General features: G+C 45.1%; 2 protein-coding genes and 1 pseudogene across 2 annotated transcripts in view; all 3 read right to left on the bottom strand.

Annotated features, from left to right (window-relative positions):
* SLC25A20 (solute carrier family 25 member 20) overlaps positions 1 to 16,320 on the bottom strand; it is a 29,345-nt gene extending 13,025 nt beyond the window's left edge. Inside the window, exons 1-4 of the mRNA XM_004283911.3 lie at positions 16,107 to 16,320; positions 9,510 to 9,602; positions 5,464 to 5,591; positions 2,009 to 2,099 (exon numbers count right to left, since the gene is read on the bottom strand). Coding sequence (XP_004283959.1) covers positions 2,009 to 2,099; positions 5,464 to 5,591; positions 9,510 to 9,602; positions 16,107 to 16,211 — 417 coding nt within the window. The 5' untranslated portion in view covers positions 16,212 to 16,320. The remainder of the gene's footprint in view (positions 1 to 2,008; positions 2,100 to 5,463; positions 5,592 to 9,509; positions 9,603 to 16,106) is intronic.
* A 6,961-nt stretch (positions 16,321 to 23,281) lies between these two features.
* On the bottom strand, positions 23,282 to 23,722 carry LOC101288454 (60S ribosomal protein L10-like). The gene has a single exon (XM_033413035.2). It carries the CDS (start codon positions 23,705 to 23,707, stop codon positions 23,297 to 23,299), a length of 411 nt encoding a protein of 136 aa, XP_033268926.1. The 5' UTR covers positions 23,708 to 23,722; the 3' UTR covers positions 23,282 to 23,296.
* On the bottom strand, positions 23,658 to 23,799 carry LOC117198166 (uncharacterized; annotated as a pseudogene).
* Positions 23,800 to 26,977: the final 3,178 nt, after the last annotated feature.

The following is a 26,977-nucleotide window of genomic DNA, read 5'->3' as shown; positions in this document are numbered from 1 at the left end:
CAATATTCTGGTTGCGATATTGTACTATAATTTTACAATATATTACCTCTGTGGAAGAACTGAGTAAAGGGTACATGGGATCCTTTTGTTTTATTTATTTCTTTATTTCCCTTTGTATTACTTCTTACAACTGTATGTGAATCTATAAGTATCTCAAAATAAAAAATTTAATTTAAAAAATGCACAAAATTAAATGACAAATGCAAAGAATGAAAAAGACTTGCCAAATATGTTAAGAAATTAATAACCTTAATATGTCCAAAGGTTTTAGGGGTAGGGGAGTGACAGGCACAAACTATTGGGTGTAAGACAGGCTACAAGGATGTATTGTACAACTTGGGGAATACAGCCAGTATTTTGTAATAACTGTAAATGGAGTGTAACCTTTAAAAATTGTATAAAAATTTTAAAAAATAATAAATTAGGGACTTCCCTGGTGGCACAGGGGTTAAGAATCCGCCTGCCAATGCAGGGGACACGGGTTCGATCCCTGAACCGGTAAGATCCCACATGCTGCAGAGCAACTAAGCCCATGCGCCACAATTACTGAGCCTGCGCTCTAGAGCTCGCGTGCCACAACTACTGAGCCCGTGTGCTGCAACTACTGAAGCCCACGCGCCTAGAGCCCGTGCCCTGCAACAAGAGAAGCCACCACAATGAGAAGCCCGTGCACCGCAACAGAGTAGCCCCTGCTTGTGGCAACTAGAGAGAGCCTGCGCTGCAATGAAGACCCAACACAGCCAAAAATAAATAAATAAAACAAAATAATAAATTCAAACATGTCCAAAGCTTTTATAAGTCAATAGAAAAACAAACAAATGAGCAAAGAACACAAATAGGCATTTCACAAAGGAAAAATACAAACAGCTAATATGCATCAAAAAAATTAACCCCACCGACAATTAAAAGCAAGAAAAATTAAAACAATGCAAATTTTTCACCCATCAGACTAGCAGAGATTGTAAATTAGATGCCACAGAATCTGCTGGGAAGTAAGAGCTCTTATACTTTTGACAGGAATAGAAAATGACAGACTTATAGGAAGGCCATTTAGTAAAATGCATTAAAAACCTTTTTAACCTTAAAAAAAAAAGTACCTACCTTTAATCATACTAATTTCAAGTCTAGACATTTATCCTAAGAAAATAATCAGGAACACATGCAGAGACCTATTTACAGAGATCTTCACTATGGCATATAATTTGTCATGTCCCCAGATAAGGTATTATTGGGTAAATGACAGCCATGTATTGAAATAAAATACAGAAAATGACGCTTGAGAAAAAAAATCACAAAAATATTGCGACATATCAAATGAAAAAAACTGGCTACAAAACTATTGCAATATGTGACCCCAATTTTATTTCAAAAGATAACTTTTTTTAATACAAGTTTACCAAAAAGACTAGAAGAATTCACACAGAAAGCATAACAGTGGGGTGGTATCATGGGTGATAAATACATTGTTTTCTGTGTGCTTCTCTGCATTACCAAAATTTTTCTAGTAAAGACTGTGTGTTAAATTGCTTCAGCCATTAGAAGAAAAAAGCAGTAACAGTTTTTTAAAAAGGAGCCCTGTGTGGTAAGGCAGGCAGTCAGTTCACACCCTTGGCCTGGGAACAAGCCAGACACTTTAAGGGCACTGAGCCTTTGGGCAAATGGCAGAGACCTAACATGTTAGGCAGGAGCGGCCTCCCTTCCACCTCTGATGAGACATGACTCACCTTTCAGAGTTCCTGAAGTAGCTGCTAATTAGTGTGGATAAGTCTGAGCTCACCCGTCACAGGTGTGACATTTGATTTGTTGCACTGTCCTGGTTCTTGATTCTACTACGATTCCTTCCATGTTCCTGAAAACCTTGAAACTGTTTTGCACACCTGACCTGAAGTCTTTATAAAGGGTGAAAGGACATAAACATCCACACAAAATTGTATACCCAATGGAAAAAGCTAGCCACCTCCCACCTCCCCGCAAATCATATCCCCCCCACCCCAGATCACACCCTCACCTGTAACAAGCACTTGATCCGTTCTCCAGGAGTCATAATTCCCGTGGTGAATACACCAGATAACATCCCAGCTGCAAATAGTTGGGGGTAGCTATATTGAAAAAAAAACAAGAGGCAAGAACCTGTGACTAACCACCCAGAACAGAGGCAATCCCAGCAAAGAGGACTTTGAAAGAAAAAATAAGTACTTGGACTGGGCAGAAGTCCAGAACAAATAAAGCATATTTCACACAAAACCCAAGGTCTAGGTATATTCTGACATCAAATTTCCCAAGGCAGGGGTCTCAGTGCCAAGAGCAATATGAGCTTGGTCACGAGGCCCACATGCACACTCAGATGGCCTCACCCATGGGAGAAGTTTCCTCCCCGGCCTGCCATGCACAGTGACTATGGACGAGTTTCCTGGCCTCTCTGAGCCTTGATCTGTAAAGTTCAGGGCTGTTGTGGAAAAAAGCCTCTAACCCAGAATGCAGACCTCAATCAACCCCAGTTCCCCTCCAATCTTGCCTCCTCTGGATCACCAAGGGCCTGAGAACATTTTAAGCCAAGATTCACAAAGGACGGTGTCAAGGCCGGAGGAATGGCTGTGGCCGCTTGCACAGGCTAAGGGCGCCAGCCAGGCCAGTTGTGAGGAATGTGCTGTAAGATGCTGGGAAGGGCCCAGTCAGGGATGGTACCCACAGACATGATGGGTCCTGTGGCCTTCCATGCAGGGAATAGTCCCCCAGTGGCCAGAGATATGGATCCTCACCATGGCCCTCACAGAATGAACCACATTGAATATTTGGTGGAATTGGAGGCTCCTGCTGTCACGGCCTGTCCCACCTCTGGCATCTCCTTTTCTTTCTAAGATTAGCTATACCAGACTGGTCTGGAGGCAGTGGAGTACAGAGCTACAATTAGCATTTCAATAGTGTCCCCACAATTTAGCAAATGTTGTTGAAAAACTTCACTTTCTTGCCTGGGCCGCAGGCCCCTCCTAACCCCAAGCCTCTGATAGCTGAGCCTTCAGGCCTGTCCCACACTACAAGGAGCCCAAAACCCAGATAACAGATGTCAGATGGGGAAAGGGAGACATCCACTTCGGGTCCTTCCTTCCAGGGCACCAGTCTCAATGGTCCTGTTTTTTCCAGGCACTCACACAACTACCTCAGGCATGCAAGCCCAGCACACAAGCTGACTGTTCAACAGTCAGGAGACTTGCTTTCATTCATGGCCTCCTTTACAGTCTCAGTTCACACTGCCGTCCCCAAGAGGAGTCCTCTCAGCAACAAAACTTCCCCTCATGAGACCAACATCTGTTCTTCCATGTATGCCCAGACCTTAGGCTGGACATACCTCCATCTCCCGGGACTGAGGACTTTCCTCTGAACAGGGTCTATGTGTGCACAGGGTACCATGCGGACACCCTACATGGGTCGCCCATTCTGCCACCCTTCACCCCCACATGAGGGAAGCATCTGTGAGTGCTGGACCCAAGGTCCTGGTAATGTTCCTTTCCATACTGTCCCCAAACACTACTGCAGGGAGGGGAAGGTGGCAGGGTTGACATTCAGGATTCAGAGCACGGCAGGATTATGGGGGCAGGAACCTGAGTGTCTCAACCTTTGCTTAAGCAGGAAGGGTGCTTCTCTGAGGACTGACACCATAATATAGGGAATACAACCTACAGGCTGAAGTACTAGCAGTGACCCCACGGGGGTTCTTGTGCATGGCCCTTGTGAGCTGGCACATGAGCTAAAAGACCAGGTGCTCAAAGAGGACATGTGTCCATAGGACATCTGGACTACCAACAGTCAAACACAGTTTCAAAAGGAAGCCCCACACACCCACATCTGGGGCCACCTGTGGCTTTTTATAGAAGCTGGTCACATTCAGAGGGTCACAAGGACTCCAAAAATAGAGTTGCACATTATGAGCATTTCTATCTATGTCCAGACCCTTACTCAGCCTGCTGTGGCCTGAAGTAGTGACAGAAAACAACCACATGGCACCCTGGGCTGCCTCCCTTGAGCTCCCAATCTCAAGTCTAGCCAGGGTCCTGTGCTGCCTGCAGCCCCTCCCAGGAGTTGTCAGCCTGCACGGCTCAGACTGAGTGTGCCTTGTCATCCCATGTTTCAACTCAGAATTCCCCTGCATCCTAAGAAGCCTGTTTTCATTAACTACTCTGTAAATACTGAACTATAATTCTGCCTCATCTGCCTCTTCACACCCAAATCTAACTTAAAGTTTACTGAAAGGAAATATACTAATTTATTTCACTTTAACAGAGAAACCAGGGACTTCCCTGGTGCCGCAGTGGTTAAGAATCCGCCTGCCAATGCAGGGGGCACGGGTTCAAGCCCTGGTCCGGGAAGATCCCACATGCTGCGGAACAACTAAGCCCGTGCGCCACAACTACTGAGCCTGCACTCTAGAGCCCGTAAGCCACAACTACTGAACCTGCATGCCACAACTACTGAAGCCTGCACACCACAACTACTGAGCCCACGCACCTAGAGCCCGTGCTCCACAACAAGAGAAGCCCCCGCAATGAGAAGCCCGTGCACTGCAAAGAAGAGTAGCCCCCGCTTGCCACAACTAGAGAAAGGCCGTGCACAGCAACAAAGACCCAATGCAGCCAAATTAATTAATTAATTAATTAAATTTTTAAAAAACCCAGAGAAACCAATATCTGAAATAATTATGTTATTAAAATGAAGGGCTTCCCTGGTGGTGCAGTGGTTAGGAATCCGCCTGACAATGCAGGGAACACAGGTTCGAGCCCTGGTCCGGGAGGATCCCACATGCCACGGAGCGGCTAGGCCCGTGTGCCACAACTACTGAGCCTGCACTCTAGAGCCCAAGAGCCACAACCACTGAGCCCGTGTGCCACAACTACTGAAGCCTGCATGCCTAGAGCCTGTGCTCCGCAAAAATAGAAGCCACTGCAATGAGAAGCCCACACACCACAATGAAGAGTGGCCCCCTCTCACCGCAACTAGAGAAAGCCTGCGTGAAGCAGCGAAGACCCAATGTAGCCAAAAATAAGTAAGTAAATAATTAAAAAAAAAAAAAAGAAGTAAAACAAAAGTTGGAACCTTCCCTTCTCCCAACCAGGTGATGGGAAACAAGGCTGCTGCTGTCATTACTGCAGCACCAGGTACCTTCATGGCATTTTACACACATTTTAGCATTCAGACCTCCCAATGCTGTGGAGTTAAGCGATACTACCTCACAGAAGAAATTATGACAACCTAATAAGGGGGTGGGGGAGGGATCTGAGTTTTTCTTTCTCCCTTTTGGTTCACAGGGCAAAGGAAAACTCAAGTACCTCCCTCACGTGGAGCAACCAGGAGCTAGCCCGGGGGACCCAGGAGGACGGTCACTGCCTGTCAGCCAAGGTTCTTTCCCTTAACCTGTATCACACCACCAGGCAGAACAGCATTGAGTCCTCCAGGCTTGTAAGTACTCACCTGAGCACATCCTCTGGGTGTTTTTGTTGCAGTTTCTTCCCCAAACCAAACCCAAAGAAGCACACGGCAAACATGGGGGTGACCCCAATGATGGGGGCGGCCATGCCCCGATATAGACCCATGATGCCCTGCAAGGAATCACAGAAGTGGAAGCTGTTTACAGACACAGTTAACTTTTACATCACTGAAACAGGGAAGCAGTGTGTCCTCTGACCTGTGGCCTACTTCCCTCACCTCCCCTCCAAGCAAGGAGAGCTTTTAAAAGGAAGAATACTCCCACATTTATCAGAAATAGTTGTCTTCTTATACACTGCTGGAGAAACTGAAAACAGCTCCTATTCTGGAAGACAATCTGGAAATATGTAGCTTACACTTTCATCAGAAAATTCTCTGTCTAGAAATGTATTCTAAGGAAATACTCAGATATAGAAAAGAATGACATCAGGAATTTATTAAGTAGCAAAATTCTGGAATGAACCTAAAAATTCTCAAATAGGAGATTGAGACACATTATGGGAATTCCATAAATTGACTATCACATAGCCATAAAATCACACTGTAACATGAGAAGAGACTACTAAGTGAAAAAAAAGCAGGCTACAGGGACTTCCCTGGTGGTGCAGTGGTTAAGAATCTGCCTAACAATGCAGGGGACACGAGTTCGAGCCCTGGTTTGATCCCTGGTCCAGGAAGATCCCACATGCTGTGGAGCAACTAAGCCCGTGTGCCACAACTACTGAGCCTGCGCTCTAGAGCCCACGAGCCACAACTACTGAGCCTGCGTGCCTAGAGCCCATGCTCCGCAACAAGGGAAGCCACCACAATAAGAAGCCCACACACCACAATGAAGAGTAACCCCCACTCGCCACAACCAGAGAAAGCCCACATGCAGCAATGAAGACCCAATGCAGCCATAAATAAATAAATAAATAAAAAGCAGGCTACAAAACAGAATGTACAATGTGACTTCTTTGGGGTGACATTAGAGGTGTACGAAATTTTTGTATTTCCCAAGTATTAAGACATGAGGGGAGTTCCCTGGTGGCCTAGTGGTTGGGATTCCAGGCTTTCACTGCTGTGGCCCAGGTTCAATCCCTGGTCGGGAAACTGAGATCACTCAAGCCGCCCAGTGTGCCCCCCCCAAAAAAAAGACATGGGGTTTTTATTGTTAAAGACAATAGTAAGACTGCACATCAATTTTCACTAGTACAGTTTGATAATGAAAGCAACTATGTAGTAGCCAATAAATAGACAAATAGATATCCCAACCAAACAAGTTAGTAAATCAAGGAAGAGGAAGATATGGGACCCAGGAGACCACGAGTTTGGCCCAAGAGAGATGAAGGGGATTTCCAGGATGGTGTCTGGTACAGTGGGCCTGGGAAGAAACCAGTCTACGTGGGAGTATGAGGATAGAGGAATCCAGGAAGAGTTTGTTTTTTCCAAGAAGAACAAAGCAAAACAATAAACATGGGAACAACAGATTATAACTATTTAGGCAGTGTGGAAAACCAAACAAAAAGGTATTCTACAGGGCATTTAGGGTACAGGATGACAGAGGCAGAGATTCAAAGAAACACAAGCAAACGAAACTGATGCAATTTTTAACCCAACCTCAAGAAAAACAAAAAGTTGTACAAGAAATGAAATGCACATCATAGAACATTACTTAGTTAACAGAGAAAAACACATATAAAGTTGTAATCATGAAAACACCGAATTGTACTAAACCACAAAGTATGATAAAATTATATGGGCAGGGCAGAAAGGTGATAAGGAATGCAAGAGTTAAAATCATCTACCACAAATAGGTAGCGAAAACACATTTTTTTCTCTCTTTTTTTAAATTGGAGTATAATTGCTTTACAATGTTGTGTTAGTTATATTTTTAAAAAAATAAATTTATTTATTTATTTATTTATTTATGGCTGCATTGGGTCTTTGTTGCTGCGCCTGGGCTTTCTCTAGCGGTGGCGAGCGGGGGCTACTCTTTGTTGCCATGTGCGGGCTCCTCATTGCGGTGGCTTCTCTTGTTGTGGAGCGTGGGCTCTAGGTGCACGGGCTTCAGTAGTTGTGGCTCATAGGCTCTAGAGCGCAGGCTCAGTAGTTGTGGCACATGGGCTTAGTTGCTCCACGGCATGTGGGATCTTCCCGGACCAGGGCTCGAACCCATGTCCCCTGCATTGGCAGGTGGATTCTTAACCACTGCACCACCAGGGAAGTCCCTGTGTTAGTTTTAAAACACATTTTTAAATGTATAAAATACACGTATGCATCTAGGTAGAAAACAGCATTAATAACAGAGAGAGCTGAAAGTAACCTCTAGAGAATTGGGGTGGGAGGGCTACTTTGTTACAAGTCCTTCAGTAGCAAACTAAGTGCTTGCATCATTTTAATACAAATAAGGGACAATTTTTAAAACAAAACACAAAAAAATGTTAAAGTTGCTCCCTACAGAAAGTAGCAGGAGAAATAGGGTGGAGTTGCACACTGAGAGGGTCCACAGACCTAGGCTGGAGAACCTGCCTTGCTACAGACCCTGGCCATTCACAACCCATCTTCTTTCCAGAACTCAAGGGGCACAACTGTACCCATCAGTACTCCTCCCAGATCCTGCAAAGGTCTAGCACTGCTACAGGCTGTAAGCAGACTCACCAAGGACAAAGTGCAGAGGAGGTAAATAGGAAAGGTGAATAGGAAGAGAAAGTTCTGAGAAGGATCTGCAAAAGCAGCAGGTGACAAAGCCCTCCAAAAGCCCCTCCCACAGCTTCCCACCTGGGCTGAGAGGATGCCCAAGGCCTGAGGGCCAAACCCACGCCTCCCAACAACTCCTCTAGCCTTCCTTCCACTGTCTGGCCTACCCAGTTCCATGCAGCACAACCAAGACCCGTCTGGCAGCACCAGAAAGCAGAGAGCTCAATCTGGCACAGCAAAACCCAGAGACAAGCACAAACATAAACTAAGGAAGCCTATTCAACTCTGCAGAGAGTTGGGTTTATATGAGCCATTCTCACCAGGCCTCCAGCACCCAGCACACTGCCCAGGCGCTGAATAGGTCCTCAATAACATTTGCTGACCAAGAGGCATGTAATCCTGCCTCTCTGTAAAGGCAGAGAACTCTTAGCTGACTTGAAGCCCAAAGACTCCACTGGACACCGATCAGACTCCATGCTGGGCTGATGAAAGGAAGAGAGCCTTACGGAAGAAAAGGCAGCACCGTCTCACGCATGGGTGGTTGGGTAGACTCCACCTCAAAATCTTCCTCCCATGCCTGGGTCCTGCATGAACCCTGGGAACAACTTTTCCTCCCAGACCGAGTCCATCAATCACTAGCATCCCCTCTTTATCTGGGTGACACCCGCTTCTCAGTTTCTGTATATTTAATGAACACTACATATATATTTATTCATATTAGAGTTATATTTTAAGAAACAAAGGAAAAGTTCTCAACAAGGTCTTGTCACATATGTGCTAATGAAGTCAGAAATAAACATCACTAGTAATTAAACCTTTTTTAAAATCCCATGTTTTCACTTTAAGAAATATCTGAAAAATTACTATGTAATTCAATAACCTCAAACCAATTTAGTTCCCTTCAGTTAGTTTACTCTAGGGGTTTGAAGACTCTGCTAGCTTCTTTCACTGTTCCTCAGACTGGCTGCCTCTTCCTCCAGATTTTATGTGAACTTCTGACACTGATCCCTGTCAAACTGACTGATCCAGATTTGCATGTTCTTCTATTTCACGTCTCCAACTATTCCTCATGAATTCCCTGTGGTCTAAATTGTGCCTTCCAAAAGAGAGAACCATTTTAGAACCATTTTATTAGCTTCAGTCCTTCACATAAAACAGTAGCTGGAACTATCAAAGACTCCAGAGCGATGACAATAGGAGGGCATAGGATGGCACGGTGAGAGCACCACAGCTGTGGGCTAGACCTCCAACAGAACTACGCAAAGTCACCCTATCCCCCAGAGAAGTAATAAATCAACCCTGTGAAACTGTTCCTCTGAGTAAGAGAAATGCCCAGCACCAAAATTCCGTACCTCTCTCATAAGAGTCTTCCGGAAACAGTCAAAGGTCCCAGAATACATGGGAGGCTGTCCAGGCAAATTTGGGGGCTGCGTCTGCAGTCGGACCTGAAACCAGAAGTTAAAATACAGTCATTTCCCAGAATCAGAACTGCCTGTCGGTAGCAATGGCCCAACTGTCTGCTAAACTCTTAACAGAGAAAGCTGCACCTCTGTGCATGTCTTCAGCATTCACTTTATCTGCTGGATTCAGACTTCTCTTTCCTCCAGTTTATTCAAACCCTGTACTCACAAGTCATTAGTAGCATGCTTTCGGAGAGAGTCACAGTTCCTCTGATTTCCTCAGCCACTTACTTTTGCTATTTATTTCTTATCTAATGGATCCCACAATGATCCAGTGGAATAGGTACTACCAGTTTACAAATGAGGAGGCTGGGTTTAGTGAGTTCAAATCATGTGCCAGTGAACGCAAAGCTCAGTTCAGCTCTAGGCACTCTCCACACCCATTTGAAGTGCCTTGTCGGTGGTTAGGTAAGGTGCTCAACAAAGGTATTTTGGAGTGAGGAGGATCTTGGTCCTCATCCTTCTCCACCTTTTGGTGTATCCAATGCTTCAAACTGTCTCTCTTTAAACCTCCCTTCTTGGTACTCCTTCCTTTGTCTCCTTTTCTACTCCAGGGGCCCTCCAAGGCTAAGTACCCTACTCATCTGTTCCACTATCCCTTTTAGAAAACTCAGATTCCAGGGCTTCAGCTTCTGCTCAGTGATGACTTTTACTCAGCCATCTTCAGACCTTCTCTCCCCACCTTTTGGGCTACATTTCAAACTGCCTGGAGAAGCTGTCCCTACTCATATCACCTCCGGAATCTCATCCTTTTGATGAATCACCCATTTGTGCCAGAGCCATCAGGCTACCCTCTTTCTCAGGATTTGAAACTCTAGCATCCGACCACTTCCTGTTACTTCTCCTCCTCTTATTCACATAGGCACCAAGGCTTTTGGAGAGTTCCTTCAAGAGTCTTGCAGAATCCTAATTTCTTCCTCTCTCCATCTGAAGTCTTCTCCTAGGCCAAGTCCTCACCTATTCTTACCCAGTGTGATGGTTTTCAAATATGCCCACTAACTCTTTGATACTCTTCCCCTTCAGTTAATCCTGGGCTTCCCTGGTGGCACAGGGGTTCAGAGTCCACCTGCCGATGCAGGGGACACGGGTTCGTGCCCCGGTCTGGGAAGATCCCACATGCCGCGGAGCGGCTAGGCCTGTCAGCCATGGCCGCTGAGCCTGCGCGTCTGGAGCCTGTGCACCGCAACGGGAGAGGCCACAACAGTGAGAGGCCTGAGTACAGGGAAAAAAAAAAAAAAAAAAAGGTTAATCCTAATTCCCCTCCCCTTGGATGTGGGCCAGACTCAGTGACTCACTTCTATCGAACAGAATGTAGTGGTTTTGATGCTATGTGACTTCTCCAAGGCTAGGTGACAGAAAGGTCAGCTTCTGCCTGTCTTCATCTCAGGTTATTTGCTTTGGGGAAAGTCAGCCACCATGTTATGAGGATACTCAAGCAGTCTGAAGAGGTCATGTGTGGAGGAAAGAAGGCCTCCTGACAACAGCCAGCACTAACTGCCAGCCTGTGAATGAACCACACAGAAGCCAATCCTTCAGATTAGTACAGTCCTGGCCAGCATCTTTTTGTTGCTTTTGGTTGAAGGAGAGGGTCTTTGGTTCAGTATTGGGTTTTTTTAAACAGCTTTATTAAGATATAATTCGTATACCATAAAATTCACCCATTTAAAGTATACAGTTAAGTGCTTCTTAGTGTATTTGCAGAGTTGTGCAACCTTCATTATAATCAGTTTTAGAATATTTTCATCACCCCAAAAAGAAACACCACACCCATTAGTAGTCACTCCCCATTCCCCTCTTCTCTCAGCCCCTGGTAATTACTAATATAGCTTCCATCTCTATGGATTTCCCTATTCTGTATATTTCATATAAATAAATCATACAATATGTGGTCTTTCACACTTGGCTTCTTTTACTTAGCATAATGTGTTCAAAGTTCATCTATGTTGTAGAATATATCAGTCCTTCATTCCTTTTTATGGGTAAATAGTATTCCACTGTACAAATATACCATGTTTTGTTTATCTGCTCATCAGATAATGACGAATTACATTTTTCCACTTTTATTATTATGAATCATGGTGCTATAAACTTTTGTGTGCAGGTTTTTGTATGGATATTATGTTTTCAATTCTCTTGGATATTATATTACCCAAGCATAATTGTATTGGTCAAGATTCTCCAGAGAAATAGAACCAATAGGACATGTAGATTTAGTTATTTGTTTGTTTGTTATAAGGAATTGGCTCACACAATTATGGAGGCAGACAAATCCTAAGACCTGCAATCAGTGAGCTGGAGACCCAAGAAAGTCAATAGGATAGTTCAAGTCTGAAGACCTGAGAACCAGGAGAGCTGATGGTTCAAATCCCAGTTCAAAAGCTGGCAGAGAAACTAACACAACATTGTAAAGCAATTATACTCCAATACAGGTGTTAAAAAAAAAAAAAAGCTGGTAGCCTCAAGACCTAAGAAGAGCCAATGCTTCAGTTTGAGTCCAAAGGCAGGAAAAGACCAATGTCCCAGCTCAATCAGTCAGGAGGGAGGAGTTTCAGCTTTTTGTTCTATTGAGGCCTTCAACTGACTGGAATAGGGCCACCCACATTAGGGAGGGCAATCTACTTTAGTCTACCTTAAATGCTAATCTCATCCAAAAACACCCTCACAGATACACCCAGAACAATGTTTGACCAATATCTGAACACCCCACAGCCCAGCTGACACATAAAATTAACCATCACAGGAGAATTGCTGGGTCATATGCTAACTCTATGTTTAACCTTTTCAGGAACTGCCAGACTGTTTTCCAAAGAGCATTGTATGAATGTTCCAGTTTCTCCACATCCCATCACCTGTTATTTATTTATTTTCAATTATAGCCATCATAGTGGGTGTTAGGTGGTATCTCACTGTGATTTTTATTTACATTTTCATGATGGATAATGATGTGGAATATTTTTCATGTGTTTATTGCCATTTGTATATCTTCTTTGGAGAAATGTCTATTCAGATCCTTTGCCCATTTTTTTCCTTAACTATTTTATTTTATTTTTTATTTCTTTATTTTTTTGGCCACACTGCATGTCATGCGGAAGTTCCCTGACCAGGGATCGAACCCGCGCCCCCTGCAGTGGAGGCACAGAGTCTTAACCACTGGATCACCAGGGAAATCCGCCCAGTTTGGGCTGTTTTTTTTTCTTTTTACTGTCATAAAATACACATAAAATTTACCATCTCAACCATTTTTAAGTGTACAGTTCAGTGATATTAAATACATTCATAACGTTGTGCAACCATCACCACCATCCAGAATTCTTTCTGCCTTATAAAACTGAATTAGTTTATTAATTAGTAAATTAGTTCACTTAGCCTAATGTTTACAGTATTCATCCATGTGGTTGCAAGGTCAGAATTTCCTTCTTTTTTTTTTTTTTTTGCTTTACACGGGCCTCTCACTGTTGTGGCCTCTCCCATTGCGGAGCGCAGGCTCAGCGGCCATGGCTCACGGGCCCAGTCGCTCCACAGCATGTGGGATCTTCCCGGACCAGGGCTCGAACCCCTGTCCCCTGCATCGGCAGGCGGACTCTCAACCACTGCGCCACCAGGGAAGCCCCAGAATTTCCTTCTTTTTAAGGCTGAATAACACCCCATGGTATGTATATGCCACATTTTCCTTATTCATTCTTCCATTTGTGGACACTTGGGTTGCTCCCATGTTTCAGCTATTGTGAATAATGCTGCTATGAACAGGGGTGTACAAATATCTCTTCAAGACCCTGCTTTCAATTCTTTTGGGTATATATCCAGAAATGGAATTGCTGGATCATATAGTAATCCTATTTTTAATTTTTTGAGGAACTGGCATACTGTTTTCCACAGTCACTATACAATTTTACATTCCCAACAACAGTGCACAAGAGTTCCGAGGTCTCCACATCCTCGCCTAATAATAACACTTATTATTATTATTTTTTGGCCATGCTGTGCGGCATGCAGGATCCTAGCTCCCTGACGAGGGATGGAACCGTGGCCCCCGCAGTGGAAGTACAGAGTCCCAACCACTGGACCACCAGGGAAGTCCCTATTGTTGTTGTTTTAAGCCACTAAGTTTTGGGATAAGTTGTTACACCGCCAGAGATAACTGATACACCCAGTTATATACTTCTGCAGTCTTTTTCCTTGCTATTTTTCCTGCTCTGAGTTCTGCTTCCTAATTCTTCTCAGGTTGCTATCATACTAACTTTTCCAAGACACCATTTCATCATGCTATTCCTCTATTACTTTAAATTTCTCATTCTTGATTTTGTTAAGGCCTTATGTCCCAAACTAAGGAACTCACTCTCTAGGCAATGGAGGTGACATGCATATCTGAGGAGTTTATGGGACACAACAGTAGAAATGTCTAGAGGCTCCCGCTGCTTTGCATCCAAAATCCCTTATTTGGTCTTCAGATCCTCCATGGTCAGGCACAACCTGTCCAAGTTAGTAGAGAGAGAGAAATAGACCAAAACTTCTGACTGATACCTTTTTGTGATTTTGTATAAATCTCACATGTCTCATCATGACATCCGCCACCCAGGCCCAGCAAGAACATTAAAGTCCTCCACGGCTGGTCTTATTTTACAGCCTGCTCCCACTATCAAGCCTATATCCATCTTCACTCCTGCCTTCCCCCTACCCAGAATGTCTGGGTCTCCCTACTTCTCCAGTCAGAACTCAGCCAGCCCTTCATCACGTGCCATAAAGCCTTTCCAAACTGAAGTGCTGCACCTCTTGCCTTCCCAGACCACAGTTAGTCGCCTCAGACCTCTGAAAGTGCCTCTAGGCCAAGCTTTGATTGGAGGCCACCTGGCTCTTAGAGGTCAAAAGGACAGTAGTGGGCAATTTGTGGTTTTGGCTTAAGCTAAAAGGGGACTTTCTGGCTATTAAAAATGCAGTGGCTTGAGAGTCCGCCTGCCGATGCAGGGGACGCGGGTTTATGCCCCGGTCTGGGAAGATCACATATGCCTCGGAGCGGCTGGGCCTGTGAGCCGTGGCCACTGGGCCTGCGCGTCTGGAGCCTGTGCTCCGCAACAGGAGAGGCCACAACAGTGAGAGGCCCGCGTAACGTAAAAAAAAAAAAAAAAAAAATGCAGCGAGCATTTTCAGTCATTTCCATTTCAGTATAGAGGTCCTCGGGCCCTTCCTGGGAATGACATCTGATTGGGGAGGAAGGACAAGAGGATATGGAGGTAGGAGCAACATTTGTATTAGGGAGCAACAGGGTTTCGTTTTTCTTTAAAGAGAGGCCCCACCTGCCTAGAACTAACAAGATCAAGAGTAGAGAGGCCAGACAATTCTTCTCCCTTACATCAGTGCTGCTTAGAACGACCACTGTCTGGGAAGCCCTAACACACATGGCATTTACCAATTACTGAATAAACATCTGATTTTGTGTTTCACAGTGCCCAAACCAGCCCAGTTGCTTAATTCTGGTCCTCTGATAGAATGACCCCAGATCCTCTCCTAGATGAAAGGCAGCAAAGAGCTTGCTGCCCAAACTTGCCTGGAGAATGTCCCCAAAGCAATTTCCCTGTGGAGGAAACCCAATCCAACATTCCAATAAGTCTCCTACACAGGCTTCATGCCTGCTCCCTACAGGCTCACCCTGGCCATGATCTGTCAATTTCCTCCAAGTGTGTGCAGAAATAACGTTAGAAAACTAGGATGAAGCTTTGAATGCTAAGTCACTGGGTATGGACTCTGGTCTCCAGCAAGGCCTTGCTGAAAGTGTTGCAGGGGAAAGAGTTGATGCATAATGTGAGGATAAGCAGGGAACAAGCTCTGATGAGTTTCCCCCTTCCTGGAGCCTCAATCTGACCACGGCTTCCTCACCAGGTTGTTTTGGGGATCAGCCTTGCCCTGGGAAAGCTGATCACTTGCTTTCCCTGGAAGGAGCTCAGTCAGTGAGGACATCATCGCTTCCCACAGGAGGCCACTCAGGCTAACATGGGGTGACAGGCTGAAGATGGTCAAGAAAGGTTCAAGGGAGATAGTGATGGAGCACTCTGGGCCCAGAGGAATGTGTCAAAAGACATGTCTGGAATAACCTTGCCTCAGTCTTTAGCTCTCTTCCTGAAGCGGGATTTACAGATGCCTTTTTCAACCTTGCTGATAATGTTAGGGTTTTCAGAAGTCAGAGCTTTGGGGCGGTGCTCTTTCTTTACCATCCTCAAAGAAGTGGCGCCAGATCAGAAGAGGCTTCCGAACAGAGAACTTTTTTTTTAAATCAAGAGCCCTTGGTGGGCGGTTAGAGGCTGCTCACTCTGCAACGTCCAGCTCTCTGGGGTGCAGGAACAGTTTCCCCGACCCCCGAAAGGAAGATTCCCTAGACTTCTCACGGAAGCTCCCACGGACCCCGCTTCTATCCCAGACCGAGCCTCGCGGGAGATCCTACATTCCGCGCCCTGCCCGCGCCTCCTCCCTCCAGCCCGCGCCCCAGCATCCTCGCACCTTGACCGTGTCCAGTGGGTGCCCCACGAACACCAGGCACATGCCTCCAAAGCCGCCGGCCAGCAGGTTCTTGAGCGGGCTAATGGGCTTCGCCTGGTCTGCCATGGTACGTCCGTCAGTCGCCGTGCCTGTCGGTTCCCAGGGGCTCCCCTGCACTGCCCCAGCCGCGGCGACACCGCCGCCGACCTTTCACCCACTTTCGGGTGGGAGGGGCATGAGCCCGGGGCAGCTCGGGAGGAGAGCCTAGACCGCCTGCCAGGCCCGGCTTCCGCCGAGGGGAGGTGCTTCCGGCCGCAGCCCGCCTCCGTGGGCGTGGCTTAAGGGAGCGGGGCGGGCCTGGACGCCTCGTGGGCGGTGTTTGGGAGTGGCGACGGGTGGTGGACTTACTCCTCCAGCAGTCTTCCCGGACTTGAGTGTTTCTTCCCTTAAGCTCCCGTTCCTCCACTCACTCCGCAGAAGTCGATTGGGCTCTGCTATGTGACAGACGCCCTTCCAGGTGCTGGAGGCACAGCTGTTAGCACAGCACATAGGTCCCTGTTCTTGTGGAGCTTACAGGACATAACAAAGATAAATAAGTGAAAAATGCATAGTGTATCAAGTTGTGATAACTGCTATGAAGAAAAATAAATCTGGAAAAAGGATTAGAGAGTATTGGGGGGCAAGGAATTTGCAATTTTCATTAGGTGAGTAAAGGACAGTTTCACTGAGAAGGTGACTGGATTCAAGAACTGAGAAGTGGAGGAAGTGATATATCCATAGATATGGGGGGGAGGGGGAAAGATCTTCCAGGCAAAAGAAAAGAATGCAAAAGCCATGAGATGGCCTGTGCCTGGCCTGTTTGGGGAACCACCTGGAGGCCTTTGTGGCTAAAGCAGAGTTAGGAAGGTATGGAGGTAACGTTGGCATATCAAGCGGGACTTTGTGTGCCACTGTAAGGACATCAGTCTCTCCTCTGAAGTAGATGGGAGCTATTCTGGGGTTCTGAGCAGGGGATTGACATAGTCTGACTTATGAGTTAATAGAATCCCTCTTTCTGCGGGTTGAGAATAGACTACGAAGCAGGGAGCCTTGAGGAGGCTAAAGGTCATGGTCAGAGATGCTGGACTCCATCAGAGCACAGCACAGCAGATGGTGAGATGTGTTTGGATTCTGGATATATTCTGAAGGAAAAAGTTAAAGGGATTGTTTTTTGTATTTTTTTAAAATTTACTTTTACTTATTTATTTTTGGATGTGTTGGGTCTTCGTTGTGGTGCACGGGCTTCTCATAGTGGTGGCTTCTCTTGTTGTGGAGCATGGGCTCTAGGTGCGCGGGCTTCAGTAGTTGTGGCTCACGGGCTGTAGAGCACAGGCTCAGTAGATGTGGCACATGGACTTAGTTGCTCTGCGGCATATGGGATCTTCCTGAACCAGGGCTCGAACCCATGTCTCCTGCATTGGCAGGCAGATTCTTAACCACTGCGTCACCAGGGAAGCCGAGGAATTGTTAATGAACAGAATATAAGGTACATAAGAGAGGAGTTAAGGATGATGCTAATGTTTTTGACTTATTGAATCTAGGTGGACGGTATTCAGGAGGAGTTAAGGATGATGCTAATGTTTTTGACTTATTGAATCTAGGTGGACGGTATTCAGGAGGAGTTAAGGATGATGCTAATGTTTTTGACTTATTGACTCTAGGTGGACAGTATTCAGGTATTCACTATATTACTCTTTCATCATTTCTGTATGTTTGTAATTTATCAAATTAAAAAGCTGTGAACAGGGCTTCCCTGGTGGTGCAGTGGTTGGGAATCTGCCTGCCAATGCAGGGGACACGGGTTTGAGCCCTGGTCCAGGAAGATCCCACATACCGTGGAGCAACTAAACCTGTGCACAGCAACTACTGAGCCTGCGCTCTAAAGCCCGCGAGCCACAACTACTGAGCCCATGTGCCACAACTGCTGAAGCCTGCGCGCCTAGAGCCCATGCTCCCCAACAAGAGAACCCACCGCAATGAGAAGCCCGCACACCACAATGAGGAGTAGCCTCCACTCACTGCAACTAGAGAAAGCCCGCGGCTAGCAACGAAGACCCAAAACAGCCAAAAGTAAATAAATAAATAAATTTATTTTTTAAAAAGCTGTGAACAATAAACATACCCCTATCTACAGCAGGAACCTCACTGCCAAGCTAACCTAACAACAGTCCTCCTCTGTAGGCACTCCCAGGCTAGCAGGAAGCCTAGAATAAGGAGAATGGACCATGTATGCTAGGGGTGGATAAATTAGTGACAGGATTGGGAGTGGGATCAGGAAGTGAGTGGGCCTGACTGGTGCAGAAGGCACCAGGGGAGTGGAAGGGGAGTGGAAGGCAAGGAGGCTGGGGCAAGGCCCAAAAGCCTGTTTACTCTGTGTTACAGGCTTTTTCTAGATGGGGATGGGGAACCATGGAAGAATTTTAAGCACAGTGTTGACATGATCAGGTTTGTTTTAGAAAATCTATTTTGGATGGATGAATTTGTCTTGGGAGAGAATGGAAGCAGGGAGACCAGTTAAGGGAAAATTACAGTGGTACAACGAGAGGCAGTAAAGGCATTAACTGAGCCTGGTGCTCATCGCTGGATTGGCGATGGTAATGGGACCATGTTTACTTCACTTGTGACTTGTAGCACTCTGGCTGCAGAAGAGGATCTAATTTAGAGTCAATCTGCAGCTTCAGGAAGAGATGGTGTTTGTTATAGAACCGCCCTCCTGATAAACCCTCCTGGTAAACCTGGTAAATCCTCCTGGTAAACCTCAACACACCTGAAGGTGGACTCCACTGAAGCTCACCAGCTTCTATTAAATCCTCGTAGGGTAACTGATAATCCACTAAACAAATGGTCTTCCTGCTTCCTCATCTGATAAGCCTTACACACAGCTATAAAACTCAACTGAATGGGATTCCCTGGTGGCGTAGTGGTTGAGAGTCCGCCTGCCGATACAGGAGACGCGGGTTCGTGCCCCGGTCCGGGAAGATCCCTACATGCCGCGGAGCAGCTGGGCCCGTGAGCCTGTGCTCTGCAATGGGAGAGGCCATAACAGTGAGAGGCCCGTGTACCGCAAAAAGAAAAGAAAAGAAAAAATTTAATCTGAATGTGTCATTCCCTGGCCAAAAAACCTCTTCAGCTCCTCATTGCATCAGAATAAAATATAAGTGGCTCAGGGGCAGTCAAGGTTTTTCACAATTTCATGCTACCTTACTTCTTCAACCTTATTTTTCCCTAGACTGTATCTTCCTCTCTGAGCAAACTGAGCTTCTACTGGTTTACCACACAGACCTGTTACTTAACTCACCTTCCACCGCCGACAGCCAGGCTTTTACATATCCTGTCTCCTTCAGCACAGAGTATCCTTCCTCTCCCCACTCCATAACACACTGATGCAGGAGATGGATACCAAGTTGCCCATATGCTAGACATTGTCCAACCTGTGGTTCTTAGCAATTTGGGGGGTGGAGAATTCCTGGCACCCTCTCCCCAGAAAAACATACACATGCATATGCACCTCCAGGTTTGCTATAAATTTCATGAGAAGCTGAAGCTATCCTTGGACCTCATATGAGAAGCCTTGTTCCTAGACCCTGGGAATCAAACATGAATGAGAGGGGCCTCCCCTTAGGTCACACCCTTCCCAAGACAGCCCACACCCAGTGACTGAGCAAGGTAGGGGTTTAATGCCTGACCAGTCTGGTCTGGTATCAGACACTCTGACAGGCAATATTCACTCCAGTGTTCTCTGCTAGGTTGGCGGCAGCTTCATTGGGTTGCAACACAGTTTAACTTCTGCCTTTGCCTAATTCTGCTTCCCGGGCTTCCCTGGTGGTGCAGTGGTTAAGAATCCGCCTGCTTGGGCTTCCCTGGTGGCACAGTGGTTAAGAATCCGCCTGCCAGTGCAGGGGACACGGGTTCAAGCCCTGGTCTGGGAAGATCCCACACGCTGCAGAGCAACTAAGCCCGTGCGCCACAACTACTGAAGCCCGTGCGCCTAGAGCCTGTGCTCTGCAACAAGAGAAGCCACCGCAATGAGAAGCCCGTGCACCGCAACAAAGAGTAGCCCCCACTCATCACAACTAAAGAAAGCCCGCACTCAGCAGCGAAGATCCAACACAGCCAAAAAATAAACAAACAAAATAAATATATAAATCTGTTTCGCTTTACTTATGTTGGTCCCTAATAAATATCTTGCTCCCCAAACTCCATCTCAAGATTTGCTTCCAGAAAATCCAACCTGCAACAGTAGTATTCAACATCATTCCTTACCAAAAACAAAATAAAACCAAAAGCAAAAGAACATAAAACTGTAAACTTAAGATTTGAAGTAGTCTGCTCGGCTGCCTACAGCAGAGAATTGAAAACTCCTGAGGGTGCTCCGTTGTCTTCTCCAGGAGTGACAACACTGCTTTCCCAGTTGAACCCCGTCCTCCTTTGCAATCCACTGAGGGCTGCAATGAGCATCGCTTATCCTTTGGAGCCCTCTGCCAGGAAGAGCCAGTTGTGTGTGGCCCCTGGTGCCTGGCCATTCCCATCCAGGCTGGATTCTCCAGAGTTCCCCAACCAGGGATCAAACCTGGGCCCTCAACAGTGAAAGTGCGGAGTCCTAACCATTGGACTGTCAGGGAATTTCCCACACATGCACAGATTCTTGTAAGCTCCACACAAACAGGATATATAACAATCCCCAAACTCCTGCCAAATTCCTTCTTACTGCGCAGGAGGTAGTCACTCTCCTCTCACAATTAAGCCTGAGTAAGTACCTAGGAACCAGATGTGATAGGTGTATGTTTAACTGCCAAATGTTTCCAGAAGAGCTCTTCTAGTCTGCATTACCACTAGATATAATGTTAGAGCCGTGTAGCTGACAGGGTCTTGGTGCTCCAGCCGGGTGTCAGGCCTGAGCCTCAGACGTGGGAGAGCTGAGTTCAGGACACCTGACCACCAGGCACCTCCAGGCCCCACGTAAAATCAACTGGCGAGAGCTCTCCCAGAGATCTCCGTCTCAATGCTAAGACCCAGCTTCACTCAACGACCAGCAAGTTCCAGTGCTGGACACCCCATGCCAAATAACTAGCAAGACAGGAACACAGCAGCACCCATTAGCAGAGAGGCGCCTAAAATCATAATAAGCTTACAGACACCCCAAAACTCACCACCACACTCAATCTTGGCCACCAGAAAGACAAGATCCAGCCTCATCCACCAGAACATAGGCACCACTCTGCTCCACCAAGAAGCCTACACAAGCCACTGAACCAAACTGACCCACTGGTGGCAGATACCAAAAACAATGGGAACTACGAACTAGCAACCTGTGAAAAGGAGACCCCAAACACCGTAAGTTACGCAGCAGATGAAGGAGCAAGGTAAAAACCCACCAGACCTAACAAATGAAGAGGAAATAGGCAGTCTACCTGAAAAAGAATTCAGAGTAATCATAGTAAAGACGATCCAAAATCTTGGAAATAGAATGGAGAAAATACAAAAATGTTTAACAAAGACCTAGAAGAACTAAAGAGGAAACAAACAACGATGAACAACACAATAAATGAAATTAAAAATTCTCTAGAAGGAATCAATAGCAGAATAACTGAGGCAGAAAAACGGGTAAGTGACCTGGAAGATAAAATAGTGGAAATAACAAATGCAGAGCAAATTAAAGAAAAAAGAATGAAAATAATTGAGAACAGTCTCAGAGACCTCTGAGACAACATTAAGCCCACCAATATTCAAATTATAGGGGTCCCAGAAGAAGAAGAGAAAAAGAAAGGGATTGAGAAAATATTTGAAGAGATTATAGTTGAAAGCTTCCCTAATATGGGAAAGGAAATAGTCAATCAAGTCCAGGAAGCACAAGTCCAGGAAGAGTCCCATACAGGATAAATCCAAGGAGAAAAACGACAAGACACATATTAATCAAACTATCAAAAATTAAATACAAAGAAAAAATATTAAAAGCAGCAAGGGAAAAATAACAAACAAGGGAATCCCTATAAGTTTAACAGCTGATCTTTCAGCAGAAACTGTGCAAGCCAGAAGGGAGTGGCAGGACATATTTATTTATTTATTATTATTAGCAATTTCTTTTTTTTTCGAATTTTTGAATTTTATTTATTTTTTTATACAGCAGGTTCTTATTAGTTACCCATTTTATACATATTAGTGTATACATGTCAATCCCAATCTCCCAATTCATCACACCACCACCACCACCAGCCCCGCCACTTTCCCCCCTTGGTGTCCATACGTTTGTTCTCTACATCTGTGTCTCTATTTCTGCCCTGCAAACCAGTTCATCTGTACCATTTTTCTAGGTTCCACCTACATGCGTTAATATACGATATTTGTTTTTCTCTTTCTGACTTACTTCACTCTGTATGACAGTCTCTAGATCCATCCACGTCTCTACAAATGATCCAATTTTGTTCCTTTTTTTTTTTTTTTTTTTTTTGCGGTATGCGGGCCTCTCACTGTTGTGGCCTCTCCTGCTGCGGAGCACAGGCTCCAGACGTGCAGGCTCAGCAGCCATGGCTCACAGGCCCAGCCGCTCCGCGGCACGTGGGATCCTCCCAGACTGGGGCACGAACCCGTGTCCACTGCATCAGCAGGCAAACTCTCAACCACTGTGCCACCAGGGAAGCCCCAATTTTTTCGTTTTTATGGCTAATATTCCATTGTATGTATGTACCACATCTTCTTTATCGATTTATCTGTCAACGGGCATTTAGGTTGCTTCCATGACCTGGCTATTTTAAATAGTGCTGCAATGAACATTGGGGTGCATATATCTTTTTGAATTATGGTTTTCTCTGGGTAGATGCCCAGTAGTGGGATTGTTGGGTCATATGGTAATTCTATTTTTAGTTTTTTAAGGAACCTCCATACTGCTCTCCATAGTGGCTGTATCAGTTTACATTCCCATCAACAGTGCAAGAGGGTTCCCTTTTCTCCAAACCCTCTCCAGCATGTTTGTAGATTTTCTGATGATGCCCATTCTAACTGGTGTGAGATGATACCTCATTGTAGTTTTGATTCGCATTTCTCTAATAATTAGTGACATTGAGCAGCTTTTCATGTGCTTCTTGGCCATCTGTATGTCTTTTTTTTTTTTTTTCAGGGAAAAGAAAGTAGAGTTTATTGGTGGCCACGGGTAGGGAGGGGGCGTGCTAAGCCTATCACGAGTGCAGGGCCCGCCATTTGTCCAGGGGGCCACGATTAGGGATGTACTTGACCCCACAGCCATCTGGAATGAGCTGCTTTTCTGCCACCATGTTTTCAAATTCATCTGCATTAAACTTAGTAAATCCCCGCTTCTTGGAGATGTGGATCTTCTGGTGGCCAGGGAACTTGGACTTGGCCCTGCGGAGGGCCTCAATCACATGCTCCTTGTTCTGCAGCTTGGTGCGGATGGACATTATGACCTGGCCAATGTGGACCCTGGCCACTGTGCCCTGGGGCTTTCCAAAGGCACCACGCATACCTGTCTGGAGCCTACATTGGGGAACAGCATGCCAGTCATTAATGTCCACTGGAAAGGGCTGTCTCCAAGGTCCCTTAGGGCAACCCACACAGGCAACAGGCTGCATACACTACCGAGGAGGCTGCTGTTTGCAGCCATTGTGCACCAGGCCCCTGTATGTCTTCTTTGGAGAAATGTCTATTTAGGTCTTCTGCCCATTTTTGGATGGGGTTGTTTGTTTTTTTAATATTGAGCTGCATGAGCTGTTTATGTATTTTGGAGATTAATCCTGTTTGCCAATAAATTTTATGCCAATAAAATGGACAACCTAGAAGAAATGGACAAATTCTTAGGCTTATAGCAACCAGAAGCTGAGTATATGAGGGAATAAAGTTCTGTTGTTTCAAGCTACTAGGTTTATAGTAATTTGTTATGGCCATCCTAGGAAACTAACGCAGATATTTATCATTCCAATTTCTCTTCCTTAATTTGTAAAGTTCCAGATTTCACTCTGTTATCATTTTCCTTTTACCTGAAAAAAAATTATCATTTATTTTAAAGGCAGTAAATTATCTTCGTTTTCCTTCACCTAAAAAAAAAAAAGGATTTGAAGTAAACACCCTTGTAATAGACAAAAAGTAACTACCTTTTTTTTTAAAGCAAACTAGTAACTACTATATATATATATATATATATATTTTTTTTTTTGGTACGTGGGCCTCTCACTGTTGTTGCCTCTCCCATTTGCGGAGCACAGGCTCCAGACGCGCAGGCTCAGCGGCCATGGCTCATGGGCCCAGCCGCTCCGCGGCACGTGGGATCCTCCCGGACCGGGGCACGAACCCGCGTCCCCTGCATCGGCAGGCGGACTCCCAACCACTGCGCCACCAGGGAAGCCCATAACTACCATATTTTTCTTAGCAAAATTATTTATTGGTGAATTATCAGAAACTTTCCTATTCATGACAGGAACAAAGGTAAAGATTTTTTTTTTTTTTTTTTTGTGTGTGTGCTATGCGGGCCTCTCCCGTTGCGGAGCACAGGCTCCAGACGGGCAGGTTCAGCGGCCACTGCTCACGGGCCTAGCTGCTCCACGGTATATGGGATCTTCCTAGACCGGGGCACGAACCCATGTCCCCTGCATCAGCAGGCGGACTCTCAACCACTGCGCCACCAGGGAAGCCCGGTAAAGATGTTTTTTAATCATGATTACTGCTTAACGTTTTACTGGACATGGTAGCTGATGCAAAAATACCAATAGGAAGGGAGGGAGAGAAGGAAGTAGGAAAGCAAGGAAGAAAGAAAGGAGAAGAGGGAGGGGATTAAAGAGGGAGGTGAAAAAAGAGGGAGAAAAGAAAAGGAAGAAAATAAATTTAAGAATTAAAAATTAAGGGCTTCCCTGGTGGCGCAGTGGTTGAGAGTCTGCCTGCCGATGCTAGGGGACACGGGTTCGTGACCCGGTCCGGGAAGATCCCACATGCCGCGGAGCGGCTAGGCCTGTGAGCCACGGCCGCTGAGCCTGCGCATCCGGAGCCTGTGCTCCGCAATGGGAGAGGCCGCAACAGTGAGAGGCCCGCGTACCGCAAAAAAAAAAAATTAAGAGTCCAAAATATCCCTATTTTCAAATGATCCAAATGCTCACTTTGAAAATTGAAGAGAATCAGTTGAAAATCCACTAAAACTAATAAGCAAGCTAAGTAAGGAGAGAGACACAAGAACAACGTTGGAAAGCAATAACATTTTGATATGTTAACAATAACCAATTAGAAAACATGAAGAAAGAATCTTATTCAGAATAATAGCAAAACCCACAATGTATGCAAGACTAAACCAAAGATCCATGTGATTAAAACTATAACAATTCAAATACATAAAAGAAAAACAAAATAACTGTAAAGAAATACTATATTCCTTAGATGCAAAGACTCAATATTGAGGATATCAGTACTACCCTTAAGTTATTCTTAGAAATTCAATGCTCTCCAGTGAATTTTCAAAAGTGAAAACCCGTCATTCTGAATCTAAGGTTTATACAAAAGAAAAATTGTATGATATTGGCTAAGAAATTTTAGTCTTCTAGCTGAGGCCCCAGACATCAAGGGGCTAAAACAAATCATTCCCACTGTAGCCTGTCCAGATTCCTGTGCCACAGAAACCAAGAGAAACATTATATTTTATATTTATATATCTTATGTGCAAATTTATTTTGAAAAAAGAATACTACACACATCATTTCATATCCTATTCATATCACAGATACCTTTCCCTGTTAATAGATGCCTCAGTACAGCCTAATTGTTAATGGTTTTCTTTATTGTATATTTTACCATAATATAACAAACCTTTACTTTTGAACATATGGGATGCTGCAAACTTTTTCCTATAGAATCATCATTCTAAAGCACATATATGTGCACAAAATTTTATCTGTATCTTTAAATGTTTTGGCCTAATTTTTGTTTTTCTTCAGTATGCGGGCCTCTCACTGTTGTGGTCTCTCCCGTTGCGGAGCACAGGCTGCGGACGCTCAGGCTCAGTGGCCGTGGCTCACGGGCCCAGCCGCTTCGCGGCATGTGGGTTCTTCCCGGACCGGGGCACGAACCGGCGTCCCCTGCATCGGCAGGCGGACTCTCAACCACTGCGCCACCAGCGAAGCCCTTGGCCTAATTTTTAAATCTTTATTTCCTGGGGAGAAATTGTCACTAGTTAAAAATAATGGTATTAGCATCAGCCCAATAAACGTCTATTTAATAGAGTAATATTGAAAACAAGGTTGGATCTGTGCCCTTAAGAAACTCAGCTTTAAGAGAGGCAAGACAGGAGAATAAATAAGGATTGTACACTGGATTCCAATATATTGTACATATACCTGTGTACTTGATATGTGAATGACCTCATTCTCTATTTTGCAAATGCAATAATTATACAGAAAAACTGATTGTTCCCTTTTATTCACTGGAGAGGATTTATTACCAGTGACCCAAAGTGAAGGCTTCTAATTAAAGAGATTTCATTAGCAGAAAATATATTTTGGGTCCTTCGCTAGTGTCATGATGTAAAGGGATTATATGTTTTGTCATAACAAATAAGTACACTGGATTATAGATAGACTTTTACATTGTTAATGCATAAAATTCACAACCCTACAATATGTTACTCATTACTATTAATTTTCACTCCAAATTAATGTGGGGCTTTCTAGTATTTGAATGCACCTGACTTGGGTACAGGCTCTGAATTAAACAGGAAGCTGAAAATCATGTATAAGAAATACACGAATACGTGCAAGAAGCAAGAACTAAAAAAAGGAGAGTCCATTACACATCGATATCTTGAATATCTTGAATATCAGTGTATACATGACTCATGTATGGGTGGAAATGGTGTGGGTTATCTA

The sequence above is a fragment of the Orcinus orca genome, chromosome 10, assembly GCF_937001465.1.
Source record: "Orcinus orca chromosome 10, mOrcOrc1.1, whole genome shotgun sequence".
Lineage (NCBI taxonomy): Eukaryota > Metazoa > Chordata > Mammalia > Artiodactyla > Delphinidae > Orcinus > Orcinus orca.
This window is presented reverse-complemented; position numbering and strand designations above follow the sequence as displayed.